The sequence below is a fragment of the Scatophagus argus genome, chromosome 19, assembly GCF_020382885.2.
Source record: "Scatophagus argus isolate fScaArg1 chromosome 19, fScaArg1.pri, whole genome shotgun sequence".
In the NCBI taxonomy this organism is placed as follows: domain Eukaryota; kingdom Metazoa; phylum Chordata; class Actinopteri; family Scatophagidae; genus Scatophagus; species Scatophagus argus.
Window position 1 is genome coordinate 1,535,547 of NC_058511.1, and position 13,765 is coordinate 1,549,311.

Below are 13,765 nucleotides of genomic sequence, written 5' to 3' on the forward strand. Positions count from 1 at the left end.
AGCCCCATTATGGTTGCCAATCTCACTTGCTAGCAGCCTCATCTGTGCTGCACCGACCGCAGGCTTTAATGGCTGAAGTCTTTGCCGAGAGCAGCGCTAATAGTGGCATCAATACGGGCAGCAATTTTGGTGTGATGAGAAAGCCCCGAAGTCGACATATTACATCCTCTAAACCAGCAGCAGCAGCAGCAGAAGCACTTCCACATAATTTCACCCTAAAAGCCCCTGGCGCTCCTGCTGAGGCCTGGAGAGGATTGCAGGCGGATTGACCCGGGAGAGTAGATGGATGTGTGAAAGCCTACAGAGCCGCCTATTGATTTCAGACGGCGTGGAGGATGAATCCATGACAACAAAAGGTCACCGCTCCTTAATCTCAGTCTTTAATCAGAACGGAGATCCGTCCTGCAGCCTCCCGTCCCCTTCAAAAGAATCCAGAGCCACCTGAAATATCAAAAACAAGGGACAAGGTGGTGTGACAGAAACACGTTCGCAAAGAGGAAAATGTCCTCATACGAAGGAGTTGACAACAAGGGGACAGGAGGGACAGGAAGCTGTTCCTGAACATGTTGACTGATCAAACTGATGTCTTCATGCTGGATTAAAAGCTTGAACTAAAAGTCACTTTCAGGTTACTTCTAAAAATGTCCTAATTTCCCCAAAGTCAACACTCACTTTCAAAAAATGTCCCTGCATCCTCATAATTGTCCCTGTCCAAAAATGTCCTTGCTCTCCAAAAACTGTCCTCCTTTACAACAAAGTCATCCTCACTTTTCTTTACTGTCCAAAAATGTCCCCATGAACCACAAGATGTGTTTTGTTTATGTCCACTTAGTGAAAAGTGTCCTTCCTTTCCAAACATGTCCACACACACTCACTCACACACACACACACACACTCATTTCCCATGAGGCACCTGACACATGCAGCTGCATGTGTCTCTGACATGTTCATACATGTCATTCCAACATGCTGCTGAGTGGCACCTCAGACAAAACATCCAAACTCACACACACACACACACACACACACGTTTCATGTGGAGACATCTCAGCCCGTTTTTGCTCCACTGATGCTGCTTGAAATGATTCAGATGTTTCCATCTTTCTGTTTTTGAGAGAATTTTGAATTTGAGCAGAAACATCAGAAATTCAAACCAAATTCAGCACAAAGCTGTTCTGTCTGTGCCGTTCTGATGCCGCTTGTATTTTGTTGCGTACGAGACGATGACCTTTCTGACAGACGAGCCGCATTTGATGCTGCGATGTTGACCCTGAAATGAGTGGATTGTTTCTTTTAATGAGACCATTTAGATTTAATTCACATCTAATTAAAAGCATCATAAAAAGTGAACGACTGAAGATGAACTGTGCCAGTACGAGTTGAATTAACAAGAAGCAGCAGGGGGACAAATTCTGACCCAAAGCACTAATGAGCTTGTTGAACACATTCCAACCTCATTAAGGACTGTGTGTGTGTGTGTGTGTGTGTGTGTGTGTGTGTGTGTGTGTGTGTGATTGGCATGTTTTTGGTTTACTCGCATGCTTTATGGAGGAAACAGTAACCTTTAAGGATTCACACGTGTTATTCTTGATATTAGCTCATTTCTTCATGTGAAAACATATCACACTGAAGCACACTAAGGTAGCCCGTTAGCATCTGGTGTTAGCCGCCTGTAACACACACTGCGCATACAAACGAAGAAGTCAAAGTATAGTAGCTGTGCTTTCAGCATTCATGTAAAGATATGAAAAATGTTAAATTATTCCTTTAACAGAGCCAGTAGTAGCAGTATTATTTGTTGGTGCTGGTAAAAGTAGTAGGAGTAGTATTAAAACTAGTATTGCAAGTGGTATTGGGGTTATAGATTAGTAGAAGTAGCAGTAGAGGAACTACTAGCATGACTAGCAGTCTTAGTATTTTCGGTATTTGTATTGTTAAGAGCAACTGGTCACGAGAGTGTTTTCTTGATAGTAGAATTACACATAATACAACTGTAGTAGTACTAGTAGTGTAGTAGCGGTGGTGGTGCTGGTGGAAGGTGTAGAATCAAAACGAGTCTGACTTTGATGACACCACTAAAACACTCAACAAAGAGAAGAGAAAAGATCAAAATCAAAGAGCCAGAGAAATCGTCTTTTTATTCCACACATTCGTCTTCCTCGTCCGGACCTGCAGCCTATATTACCCACAATGCAACTCCACAGTTTGTTATGCTAGTAGCGGCTAACGTAGCCTGCAGCAGAGATGAGGAGGTACTGATACTGAAGTCCGGTCGGCTCACTTCTCTCTAACTCTGCACCAACAGATTTGTTTAAGTTTCAAACGTGTCGTCTCCAACCAACGCTGACTCCAGTGACATTACTCGAGGACGTGTGGAAAATCACTGAAGTTCAAAGCTTTCTCCAAACTTTAAACTGTTTATTGGTGTTTATTGTCGTTGTACTTGAAGTTGCAGTGTATCCCGTTCTCATTATGCAGATGATGTTATAATGAACAGAGTCGTCCCTCCATTAGCTGGCTGGACTGAAGGAGCTGCAGCAGGGGCTGCTGGGAGTTTGACAGCTCTGGGGTGGTGGTGGTGGTGGTTATGGCTGAGACAGCAGGGGCTGCTGGGAGGTGCTGGTGCCGTGGAACGATGCCTGAGCCGCCAGCAGCGCTCCTCCACTTCTTCTGCATCGGTCACAAGCTGACCCCCCGAGACACACACACACACACACACACACACGCTCGGCCAGCCGTGCTTTTGTCTGGCGTGTCCACATACATCTGTCATGCATGGCAGCGTTGGCACTGACAGCCTGCTATTGTTGCCTGCTCACCCTTCAGTAGGACGCAGCCACAGTTTGGGGTAATTGCTGGTCCTAATTAGTTCACACACACATTGACACACACACACACACCCATCTAAACACACACACATATGCCAAAAACACTGATTAAATGCCCAAATCCTATTTGAAGGAAGCTTCACTAAAACAATGTGATGTGTAGTTTTGAAAGCGTCACTTCTAAATCAAGACAGAAGGAAGGTTTGCATGTGTTGAGTGTCTTTCCTCTGCAGAGGTCGGTGGATTATGGAGAGAAAGACCTTTGGAATGACTGGATGTCAGACCAGCAAGGTGTTGATTAGAACGCAGACCAATCAGAGACGTCCAACCCCACCCACATCCTGTTCAGTGTCACCAGATTTGGGACGAGAGATTCTTTCACAGCTTCGCTCCTGACCACACCCACCAGTGATGTCACTGAGTAGTGAGTGAGTACACCTCTACATCCTCCTTTCCCTGTTCGTCTCGCACTCTCGGCTCTATGGGACCTCGAACGCTGGTGGAGCTACGCGTTAAAACAGTAGCTGCGAGCTCGCATGCCAGCATGCAGTAAATGAGAGAATACAGACGAACCAAATGTGAATGGAACGAGACCCAATGAATGAAACTTTGTCCTCGGTAAAAAGAAAGGAAATCAGTGGTTGTTCAGGGTACCCTGAAGAGTTGTTGACTGAGTTTTTGAGCTATGAGCACAATGACAATCCACAGTCCTGTTCTTTTTGTCATACTTTCATACCACTGACAGAACAAAAAGCTTCCTCCCGCTGCATTAAGGGAAGCCAGAATATCCCACATATGACCGTCTTGTTCTGGTGATGTAATTTGGAGCCAGAATCTGCAGTGCATTGAACTGCTGTGATCTAACGGTATTGAGTTCCCTCCCAAACACCCGCCTGACCCAATCAGGAGCAGCGCTAAGCCGTCAGTCAGGCGTTTAGGCTTTGTTTGTACTGAAGCACCACATGTCCAATATGGTAAACTGAGCTAATAAATAATGTGAACAGGCTGCAGACTCATACTTCAACATGTTTCTTTGTAATTACAACACAGTTGTATCAGGATCTCTAACCAAGAGAAGAAGCAAACATGAAGAGGTGACTCAGCTATGACTGCAGAATTCGCTGTGAACCCAGTGAGGTCCTGTTGCTTTAAGCTGCAGGCTGTTGTCATGGACGCCGTAACCTGATAGTAATCAGGGCTTCGCAGGGGGAATACATGCGAGGGCCTCTACTCGAAATAATCGCCAGAGCGTGGCCTTGTTGGCTCCCAGGAGCCCCGACACCAACACAACCCTGATTTAATCTGCTCATTATTACACGGAAAAATACTGAGAAAATACATCAGCAGGTCTGGGATTTATCTGAGTGGCTGCATCCTGCCTGGTAAACCCCCTTTGGATAATCCACGCTTCACCTCACAAAAACTTCGGAGTTTGAATGAAATCAGGAGGGTTTTTATTTTAATTTTAAGATCATGAAAAATGTATGTTTTCAAGGTGTTTAGTTTGTTTGTGTTAGTTTCAAACTATTATACTCATCATAAGCTGGAAATTAGCCAGAAGCTAATGTAGTGGAGTACAAATACAAAGTAAAATAAAAAACTCAAGTACCTGAAAATAGTAAATGTACTTAAAGGGACAGTTCACTCCAAAAATCACCCCAGAAATACATATTTTGTTCCTCTTCCTGTGGAGCTCTTTGACCGTGTGGCGAGTTTTGGTGTGAGCGTTGGAGATGTCGCCTGCAGAGACGTCTGCCTTCCCTCCATTAGAGGGGAAAAAATGGGGGGGAAATGAATTTTTGATTTTGAGGTGACTTGTCCCTTTAAAATGAAACGTTCTAATACATTTTGACAGAAGTGAAAACCGATGAAAACACACACTGATGTCTGACCAGCGTGACTGAGTGTCGACAAATGATGCTGATGATATTTTGGCCTCTGAATTGTAATGAAAGCTCAGTTCAATACGAAAAGTTGATTTGAGAAATCCAGAAAAAGTATTAAAGGATGATCAAAAAGCCTCCTTAGTTGGATGTAAAAGAACACTAGAGTACAATCCACATGTCGTTCACTTTCACACGGATTCCAGTGTGGTGCGAGTGAACTGGGTGTACTGGGGTGGTGCTGGGAAAAGGGCGTGATGTCAGTCCTTTGCAGGAGGATCCATTTTCCAGACCACAGCGCCATCTGGGGGAGAAAACAGAGAAGTTCTTCACAGATCAGATCATCGTGCACTGAGGTTAAATATATGTTTAAAATTAACTATATTATTTTCTGTTTCCCACTGAGCTGAGCTTGAGATTTTAGATTGAGATATGTTGGTTTGATTTGATTAAACTGTAAGACTGGCACCATAGCCGATCTGTGTTTCCCCTTTAAACGGAGGCCTCAACGCACTGCAGCTCAGCAAATGGACTCAGTTTCCGCCGCCGTCTGTCAGCTTCTCTAATGTCAAATACCATAACGAACCACCAGCAGGTGGCAGTAAAAGACCAGAAATACAAAATACTACAAACTCTGCAGGAAGTAATCAGGTGGGGTGTGTTTACTGTTTACTGAGAATGCTCAGTTCCAGCCAACCTGCACCGGCCCCGCATGTGTGAATGTTTAACTGACGTGACGTGTTTGTGGTCAAAGTTTAGTCCTTCAGGAGACTCGGGCAGAATGGTGAGTTCCCCTTCATTAACTCTGATTTCCTGAAAACCTTTGAGGTGAATTCACAGTAGAGTCACACACAGCACGTGTCAGACCCACCTGTTTGGATGCAGTGTGAAGGGTGGTCTCCCTGTGACCTTCCTCTGAAGACTCCAGTTTTCTCATTTCAATGGCCGCTCCTCACTTCGACAGGAATCACTTCCGTCCGTGCTGTAAATCTGTCTGTCTTTGTGAATTCTTTGGAAGATGTCATGTGCATGTAAAATGTTAAGAGGACAGTTAGTTCACACACTGACTGCTCAGCATGTGGAGTTAGTGAATGTGAGGTGAGATGATCAGCTCTTTCTTTTATTAAAAAAAAGCACAGAATCAAAAAGATCTTTAAAACATCTAAATTATGTGAATGATGTAAATGAAAATATAACTGAGGCAACAAGAACGGAAAATAAATCAAATGTAACGAGAGAAAAGATGATGAAACCATCCTTTCATCTCCCAGACTTCAGCAGGAGGAGGATCATCCCTGCAGGTCCATGCAGTCCGGTTCGGTCCGGGTCAGGAGCTGCTGGGATCTCTGGAGGCCTTCGTGGAGGAGAGGAGACTCCTGGCGCCGTTCATCATCACGTGCGTGGGCAGCGTCACCAAGGCAACGCTGAGGCTGGCCAATGCCACGGCGACAAACACAAACCAGGTAGCTGGACTGATATTCACCCTGTGGAGTCCACATTCATTTTGGTCCTGACATGCCATCGCTGCCAGAATTCTAACAAAGACGGGAATAAAACTACATAATCACTAAATCACTAAAGTGTTATTAAACAGCAATTCAAGGTTAAAAAAATATTATTTCATCTTTTAATACACACAACACCCCAGGAAAACGTAAGAAATCAAACCACAGTGTATTCAAAGTGATTTGTTCTCCATTTAAAGTCCATGTGTGTCACTGTGATTGAGCTTTGACTGCGTGACTCCGCTTGTCTCCACGTGATGTTTAAATAAAGTTAAGTTCCTGTAGCGGCGGGACTCCAGGTGTTAGCATGTCGTGATGTCCCCTCAGGTAATCCACCTCAGCGGCCACTTCGAGATCGTCTCCCTGGTCGGTACGCTGAACCGGGACGCCCACCTCCACATCTGCCTGTCTGACGCCGAGGGCGGGACGGTCGGTGGTCACGTGCTGGGAGACCTGGAGGTGTTCACCACAGCCGAGGTGGTCGTCGGCGACGCGGTCGACCTGCACTTCGTCAGGGAGATGGACGAGCGGACGGGTTTCCCCGAGCTGGTGGTGCAGCCGCGCCCACAGAGCAGAGACAACTGACCCGTGAAGGAGGCCACACAGCAGCCTCGCCGTGACGAAGCCGGAAGCAGCCTGTTCAGAGCGTCATGTCACCGTGTTTGGATTGCAGCGTCTGCAAACCACAGATGCGTTAGTTTAGTCTGGTTTATGTGCATCACATCAGCGTCGTTGCAAAAGGCATGAAAGTAGAAATCAGTGCAGCCATTTTGATGAAGGCCCTTGGAGGTGTCCATAATCAGGAATGAACCCCATGTCTTAGACTCATTCCTGACAGTGGACACCTCGTGGTGTGTTACTCATACAAACAAATTAAAGAACAGAAGAACCTTTCTGCGTTCTGCTTTCTGTCTCCACAGACAACAGCAGCGTCAGCAGCTGGTGACTTTAGTCAGGTGGACGAATCAGACGGCTCCATGTTCAGTGTGAGCGTAGATGTTGCAGGTGTTGGCTGATGAAAAGGTGTAGTGTGAGCTGAATACGCACACACACACGCACACACACACACACACACACAGATCTGTGCTGAGCCCCAGCAGCCAATAGGAGCGGCTCTGCAGGGGTCGCAGCTTTCTGCTAATAGATGTTAAACTGAGCTGCGGCCTTTCAGAGCCTCTGACCCCCCTGGTTGTGACGAGACAAAGCGAGAACCTCCCTGAAGGATTAGCCTTGAGCCTGGCTCGGTCACGGCCGCCGCGGCGAAGAAAGGCGGGCCTCTGTGGCCGTGTGGCGGGTGGGTCGGAGGGAGGGGAGAGGGGAGTGGTGACAGCCTTTTGATGGAATCCAGTTGATGGAGTTTAATTGGAGCTCCAGCTGACTGATTCCATCCCGGGTTACATGTTCCTCCATTACCACAAACACACAGGCAGACTAGTTTATTTCAGAATCAGAAAAGACTTTATTGCCATGTAAGTGAAGAGGTTTCACATTACTAGGAATTTGTCTTGGTGATTGGTGCATACATAGAACGTAACAAGTAACATATAATAGAAGAATAAAATAAAATAGAATAAGGTAACACAAAATAAAATAAGTAAAATAAATTTGTTTCTGGAGGTAGTCCAAAAGTGAGGCAGTGCAGGGTGGAGTATAGTGCAAGTGGGTGAGGTAAACAGAGCACATTTTGACTCAGTCTCTAAAATTTTTTTGGTATGAAAACATGCCTCAGATCTTGAAATGCTGCTTCTTCCTCCAAAACAAGCACATCACTTGCAGTCACGTTCCCATGAGACGTTTTCATGTATTAATGTTTCAAAAGTAGGAGTTGTTGGTTTCCTTTCAGGTCTTTTTTGTCCTCAGATGCAGAAAAATGGACAGAAACGCACTTAGTTAGGCAAGTCGACACACTAGGACGGTTTGTAAAACACTCAGCAGGAGTTTACAGAACGTGTCTTAGCTGTCAGTTCATGTAAAAGGCAGAAACCACCAGTCTGGTCCCCGTCAGGATGCAGGTCTCTGCAGCGTCCAGGAGCACGAGGCCGCTCGTCAGCGGGGCAGCCACATTAAAGCAGAGCAACAAAGCGTCCCGCTGCAGCTTTGTGCTTTTGTTTTGCTCTGTTGACGCAGCGTGGTGGCCGGAAAGCGTTGGTGGTCTGCCCCAGAGCCCCATGGGAGGCAGTTTTCCGCATCCAGCTAAAGCAGCTCGGTTCTCGTTCCTGACAAATTGAAAGGCTGCGCGGCAGCCCAAAGCGGATGTTCTGGATTTGAAACTGAGCTTTTGATATAAAAACTGTTCTCGGTTCCCGTCTTGTTGTCTTGCTGTAGCTGGTGTCTTCGTGTGGCACAGCTGATGAAACATCCTCTGCTTCTGTTGTTTTTCCTGAGCTTAATGTTTCCACAGGAAAAAATGTGAGTTATGCTTGAATAACAAGTTGGTAGTAATGTTTACCGTTTGTTCATGTTCCACAGTGACGTCCTGCTGTGAGACACCAGTCACATTTCACTGGGAGACTCTTCATCAACAAAGAGTCGACTTTAATCCGTGCTCGTCTGCAGTGTGTCACACTGCGGCCCAATGCGTCCCAGTTGGTGTGAGTTTTACGTGAACCAACAGTAAAAACAAACTGTGATGCTACGAGCTGTCTGGCGCACATCAGTTTTGTCCACTGAAGGTTTGAATCCCATCTCGAGTTGAGCTGACATGTTTGCACTTTGAGTTCATTCTGGAGCTGAAATCTTTTACCTCTGAATGTGGAATAACAAGGTGCCAACTTCGATTTTAATTAGTGCTGACTGAACACAGGAGGACTCGAGGCCTAATCAAAACTACTTCGATTAGGTTTAGGGGGAAAAACTGTTTAAATAAGCTTACCAACGTCACATATATCGCATCACAACACCGAAAAGCAGACGGTGGATGTGAAACGACTGAAGAACTTTGGGTGTTATTTGGTGAGACTCTGGCTCCATTTTCATTTCTCTGTGACTTGATGGAGTTTGGGCCTTCAGGTCGTCTGCGAGATCAACAACCACAGCGAGACCCGGGCACTGATACGTCTCCTCTGACAACTAGATGGAAATACATCTGCTGAAATGAACAAGGCTGTCTGAGAAGTCATCAGAACAGCTTTGTCGGATGGTTGAATACCTGTGGAAAACTTCCCGCCCGGACACCTTTCCTACGTCACGTCCAGACGGGGTCTTTCACGTTCACGGTCGGCTCACCGATGATCGGTCAGCTGTGTGGATGTGTGGAGGCGAGCAGGCTTTAAACTTCTCTCTGCTCTATTTTCTCGGTCTTGACCTTGACTATTGCTGTCCGTTTCTCTGTGAAGAACTGAGTGCAGCTCTATGACTGTCTGAAACTGTGTTATTATTCCCTAATTCAAACAGTTAGCAGCAGCAGCAGCATCTCTGTTGGACAGCAGACCTTTCGCCCAGTGTTTGGGTGTGGTGGGTCCACAGATATAAAACGTTTTGTTCTTGCATGTTCCTTACAAGTCCAGCAGCTCACTTCCTGCTCTGCTCAGGTGTTTCCCTTTGCAGCTGAGTCTCTGAGTGACAGACGAGCAGATGAGGAGGCTCGTAATTCCTCCGTTTAGTATCTTCTCTTTTGCTCATTAGTGACTTGTCCCTGTCCCCCTTTGTCTGTCTGTCGCTGTTATCCGTCTGATTAATGAGGCGTGTGTGCGGCACAGGGACTCCAGCGTTGTTAAGCCGCCCCCTCTATGCCTCACTTCAAACGAGACCAACCCGGGTCATTTGTAAGTCGGCTGCTAAACAGCCTCCTGTTTGGCAAACAAGAGAAGTCGTGGTGGCGGTCGCAGGCCTATGCACGTCCTCCGGCGCAGGGATGCAAGCAGTCGCCCCCCCGGGGAGCCGCCGCCACCGCTGCTGCCGCCGCCGATCAGGCAGCTTTCATGTGGCAGCCAAAGATCTCCCAGGCTAATGACACGCAGCTCCGTTTGAATGTCGCAGCATGAGGCAGAGAGTCGGCCCGGATAACACGCACAGATCAAAACATCCGAGCCGCCGCTGTCACTGCTCAGGGAAGTTGTGACAAGTTAGTTTCTTACTCCAACGCTGTGTTGTTTTCACAGAGGAGAGTCAAAGAAAATCCCAGTCACATAAAGTTCAGTTCGGTCTCCAACCACGACCACGCAGCCAACTAAGAAAGTTTCTCTTCAGAGGTTCATGACCGGGTCTGTTACCAAATCATAAGCCAGGTCAGTTTTGTGTTTATAAGCTGATATCACAAATTTGCCTCTTGGGGATTTACAGCATGTTCACACATCACAGCAGGCCAACTGCTGCTCACAAGTGAAGTGCCAAGAGGCTGGACCTTTAAACCGAGGGATTCAAATGTGTTCAAGCTGAACCTGCTGGAAAAGTTTTGCTTAAGCACCAAAACTCTTTTATTGCAGATCAAACACGTGATCAATGCTGTGTCCGTGCTGAGTGGATGAATGTGAAGAATTTTTTATTTATGCTGTTTTTCATGATTCAATGATCGAAGTGCCAGATTGGTCCCACGTGGCACCAGTTCAATAGGTTTGTTGATCTTTGGTTATCAGTTTATCTGGCTTCCTTCTCACCATACCCCCAGGGGGGTCCTCGGAGTCTCAGGGGCCCAGGTGCTGCAAGAGCTGCCAGCCACCAGGGGTCAGCATGAGGCAAGAAGTCCCTGACAGGAATATGATGGCAGGAGTGTGCAATAACAGTGATTCAACTGGTTAATTTCTTTACTTGCCGTGGGTGCAGAATTGTCAGGTTTGTCCTGAGGGTGGTGCCAGAGGGTTTCTCTTTGTCCGGGAATGGTGTTAATGATGTTAGCAGGAAGATGGCAGGTTTATAGGAGAGAGGTCAGGGTAGATTATCAATTTAATATTGTGACTGTTTACCTCAGCACCCTGCAGCTGCTTCATGCTTCGTTCTGTGCACAACCTTAAGCCGTCGTGGTGTCATAGCTATGTTACGCTGAGGAGAAAGATCTCAGCGCCAGTAATTTCACTCCAAAGCGATCACACAAGGATGCATGAAAAAACTACAAATAACAGACAAAGTAATTTAAAAAACAGCTGCAGTTGGCCAACAGCCAAATTCCCATTGAATGACATTTAATTTGGCATTAAAGTGATAAATAAATATGTCCTGAAATAAATCCTGAAATAAATGAAGCAATAAATATACAAATAAATGTAACTATGAATGTGTAAATTAGTCAGTATGCTTGTTATCACATTATTTGGTGTGTTATTGTGAACAGAGGGATTATAGAAACTTTAAATTGATCACCAACACGTTTGCTCTTTCTGCTGTAACATGACAAAAGAGGACATCTTTATTATAGTCATTTGTACGGTTTAACTGTAGCTAACGATATCAGCCAAACGTGTGTGTGTGTGTGTGTGTTAACATCAGCACAAACTGATTTCAGCTTCAATAACTTTTTCACCCTCAACTGTACTTGACTTCTGCTAAACTCTGAATGTAAACGCATGTTCTTTTTTCTGATATTAGGACATCAGCATAACATTAGCACGTTTCTATTGGATACTGACAAGCTGTTATTTAGGTTGTAACATTTACCACGTTAGCATGCTAGTGTTTGATCTGTATGCTAACTCCAGTGTAGATTAGCTCAGGGATTTGATCTGATAAACACAACTATGTTGCAACTATATGCAACATGCTAAAAACAACTTATCCTTAGATTAACTTTTTGAACAGCATTTATACCTTTTTTCCAGGTTTCAGACTTTCGTACTTAAATTCTTCACATCAGTTAATGTGTACCCTGTCTTGTTGTTTATGCAAATGCTGGTTAGCTCTCCTCTGAGGTCCATCATCAAAAATCAAATATTTTCCTTTTAGTTACAAACCAAAGTTTATGCAAACACAAAAGTTGCCCCACCTTTCAGTTGTTTCCCAGAGTTGTTGATGCACAAGATTTTGAGAAAATTATTCTTGAATCATATTTTCCACCTCCGCAAGTGTGTCACGGTTCGCTAATGTTCATGTGACATAAATGTTATCATCAGAGAGCGTATACGTAGGCTTTGCGTGGAGGTCCACATATGGGCGATGTATCCCACAGGTTGCACAGGTCCACAGCCAAACATTAACCCTCTGATGATGACATTTACATGCTGTAGACCCTTGGAAGTGAAAACTAGAAGTAAAATTTCGGTTCATGTTCAGTGTTTTGTGTCTGCATGTGTGGATTGTGTGGGTGGAAACCGATACTTGTGTGTGTTTGGGTATATATTCAGGGCTTAATCTGCTGGATACGTCTGAGAAGACAGTCATCTTTGTGACAAACTCAAAGTCAACCCTTCTCCAAATTAAGTTTAATTAACCAGGAAGATGATTTCTGTATTTGAGAAATGTTTATGTATCTGAACCTTAGTGTACTGATCAGCCCACCTGCAGCAGATGAGGGCTCCTGCTGGAAAATGTGTAGTGAACTTCCATTAACAATAATTGAGTCCCACTCCAGTGAGATGCTAATGGGGGAGTGTCTGTGTTGTCATTAAAATGCCTTCTCCTCTAATGTGCAGGTAAGGACCCCTTCACTGTCGCGGCTGGCCAGGCGCGTTGCCAGGACCGTCTCTTGCTTTTAAGTGAGCGCCTTCATTGAGACAAATTTAGCTCAATTAAACCGCTTTACCTCTGCCAAGAGTGTTTTAGAGCGTCGCTGCTGCACAGCGGCCATTTCAATTAGCCACCGCGAGCAGATTCACCACTGATCCGATTACTGTCTGGGTGTGTGACTGTGGCTGCTGCTGCTCCGTCAACATGACCTTCAGAGTCCATAATGGAGATCAATGATGGTTTTAACAGTTTGTAACACCAGTAAACAAACTGATAGATAAATATGTAAATGAAAAACAAAATAAGCCTGGAAATTTGAATTGACAGGTGCTCAGTAGACATCAGTGTTGGTGTGGTCAGTCCACTGCAACAACTACTGGATGGGCTGTAAAGAAAGCTCAGGGTTCCCAGAGGATGAAACCTACTTTAGTGACCTTGGTGGTCCCTTGAACTTCTGTAGCGCCACCATGAGGTTGCCTTTTTGTAGTTTTCACTTCATTTTGCAACAGCGTAAGATTTTAATTTTGACTTTGATTCATAACCACATTTCTGCACAAAATAATGGCATTCCCTTCCCCCTCAGCTCTGCTTTTTAACTTGGTCACATTGAGATGGTAAACATGAGTTTAACCAAAAAGTCAATCACCAATTGCAGGTCTGTGATGGAATACAAACTCTGAACGTTGGTGTGGGGCGTATAAATTCTACTTTTGCTTGAGTTTCCCTCGGGATCAATGAAGTATCTATCTATCTATCTATCTATCTATCTATCTATCTATCTATCTATCTATCTATCTATCTATCTATCTATCTATCTATCTATCTATCTATCTATCTATCTATCTATCTATCTATCTATCTATCTATCTATCTATCTATCTATCTATCTATCTATCTATCTATCTATCTATCTATCTATCTATCTATCTATCTATCTATCTATCTATCTATCTAT

General features: G+C 45.0%; 1 protein-coding gene across 1 annotated transcript; it reads left to right on the forward strand.

The window, feature by feature from the left end:
• The first annotated feature begins 5,413 nt into the window (after positions 1-5,413).
• LOC124050550 (bifunctional protein GlmU-like) lies at positions 5,414-7,110 on the forward strand. The gene is made up of 3 exons (XM_046373217.1): positions 5,414-5,495; positions 5,983-6,174; positions 6,544-7,110. The coding sequence occupies exons 1-3, from the start codon at positions 5,424-5,426 to the stop codon at positions 6,799-6,801; spliced, it is 522 nt and encodes a 173-aa protein (XP_046229173.1). The 5' UTR covers positions 5,414-5,423; the 3' UTR covers positions 6,802-7,110.
• Positions 7,111-13,765: the final 6,655 nt, after the last annotated feature.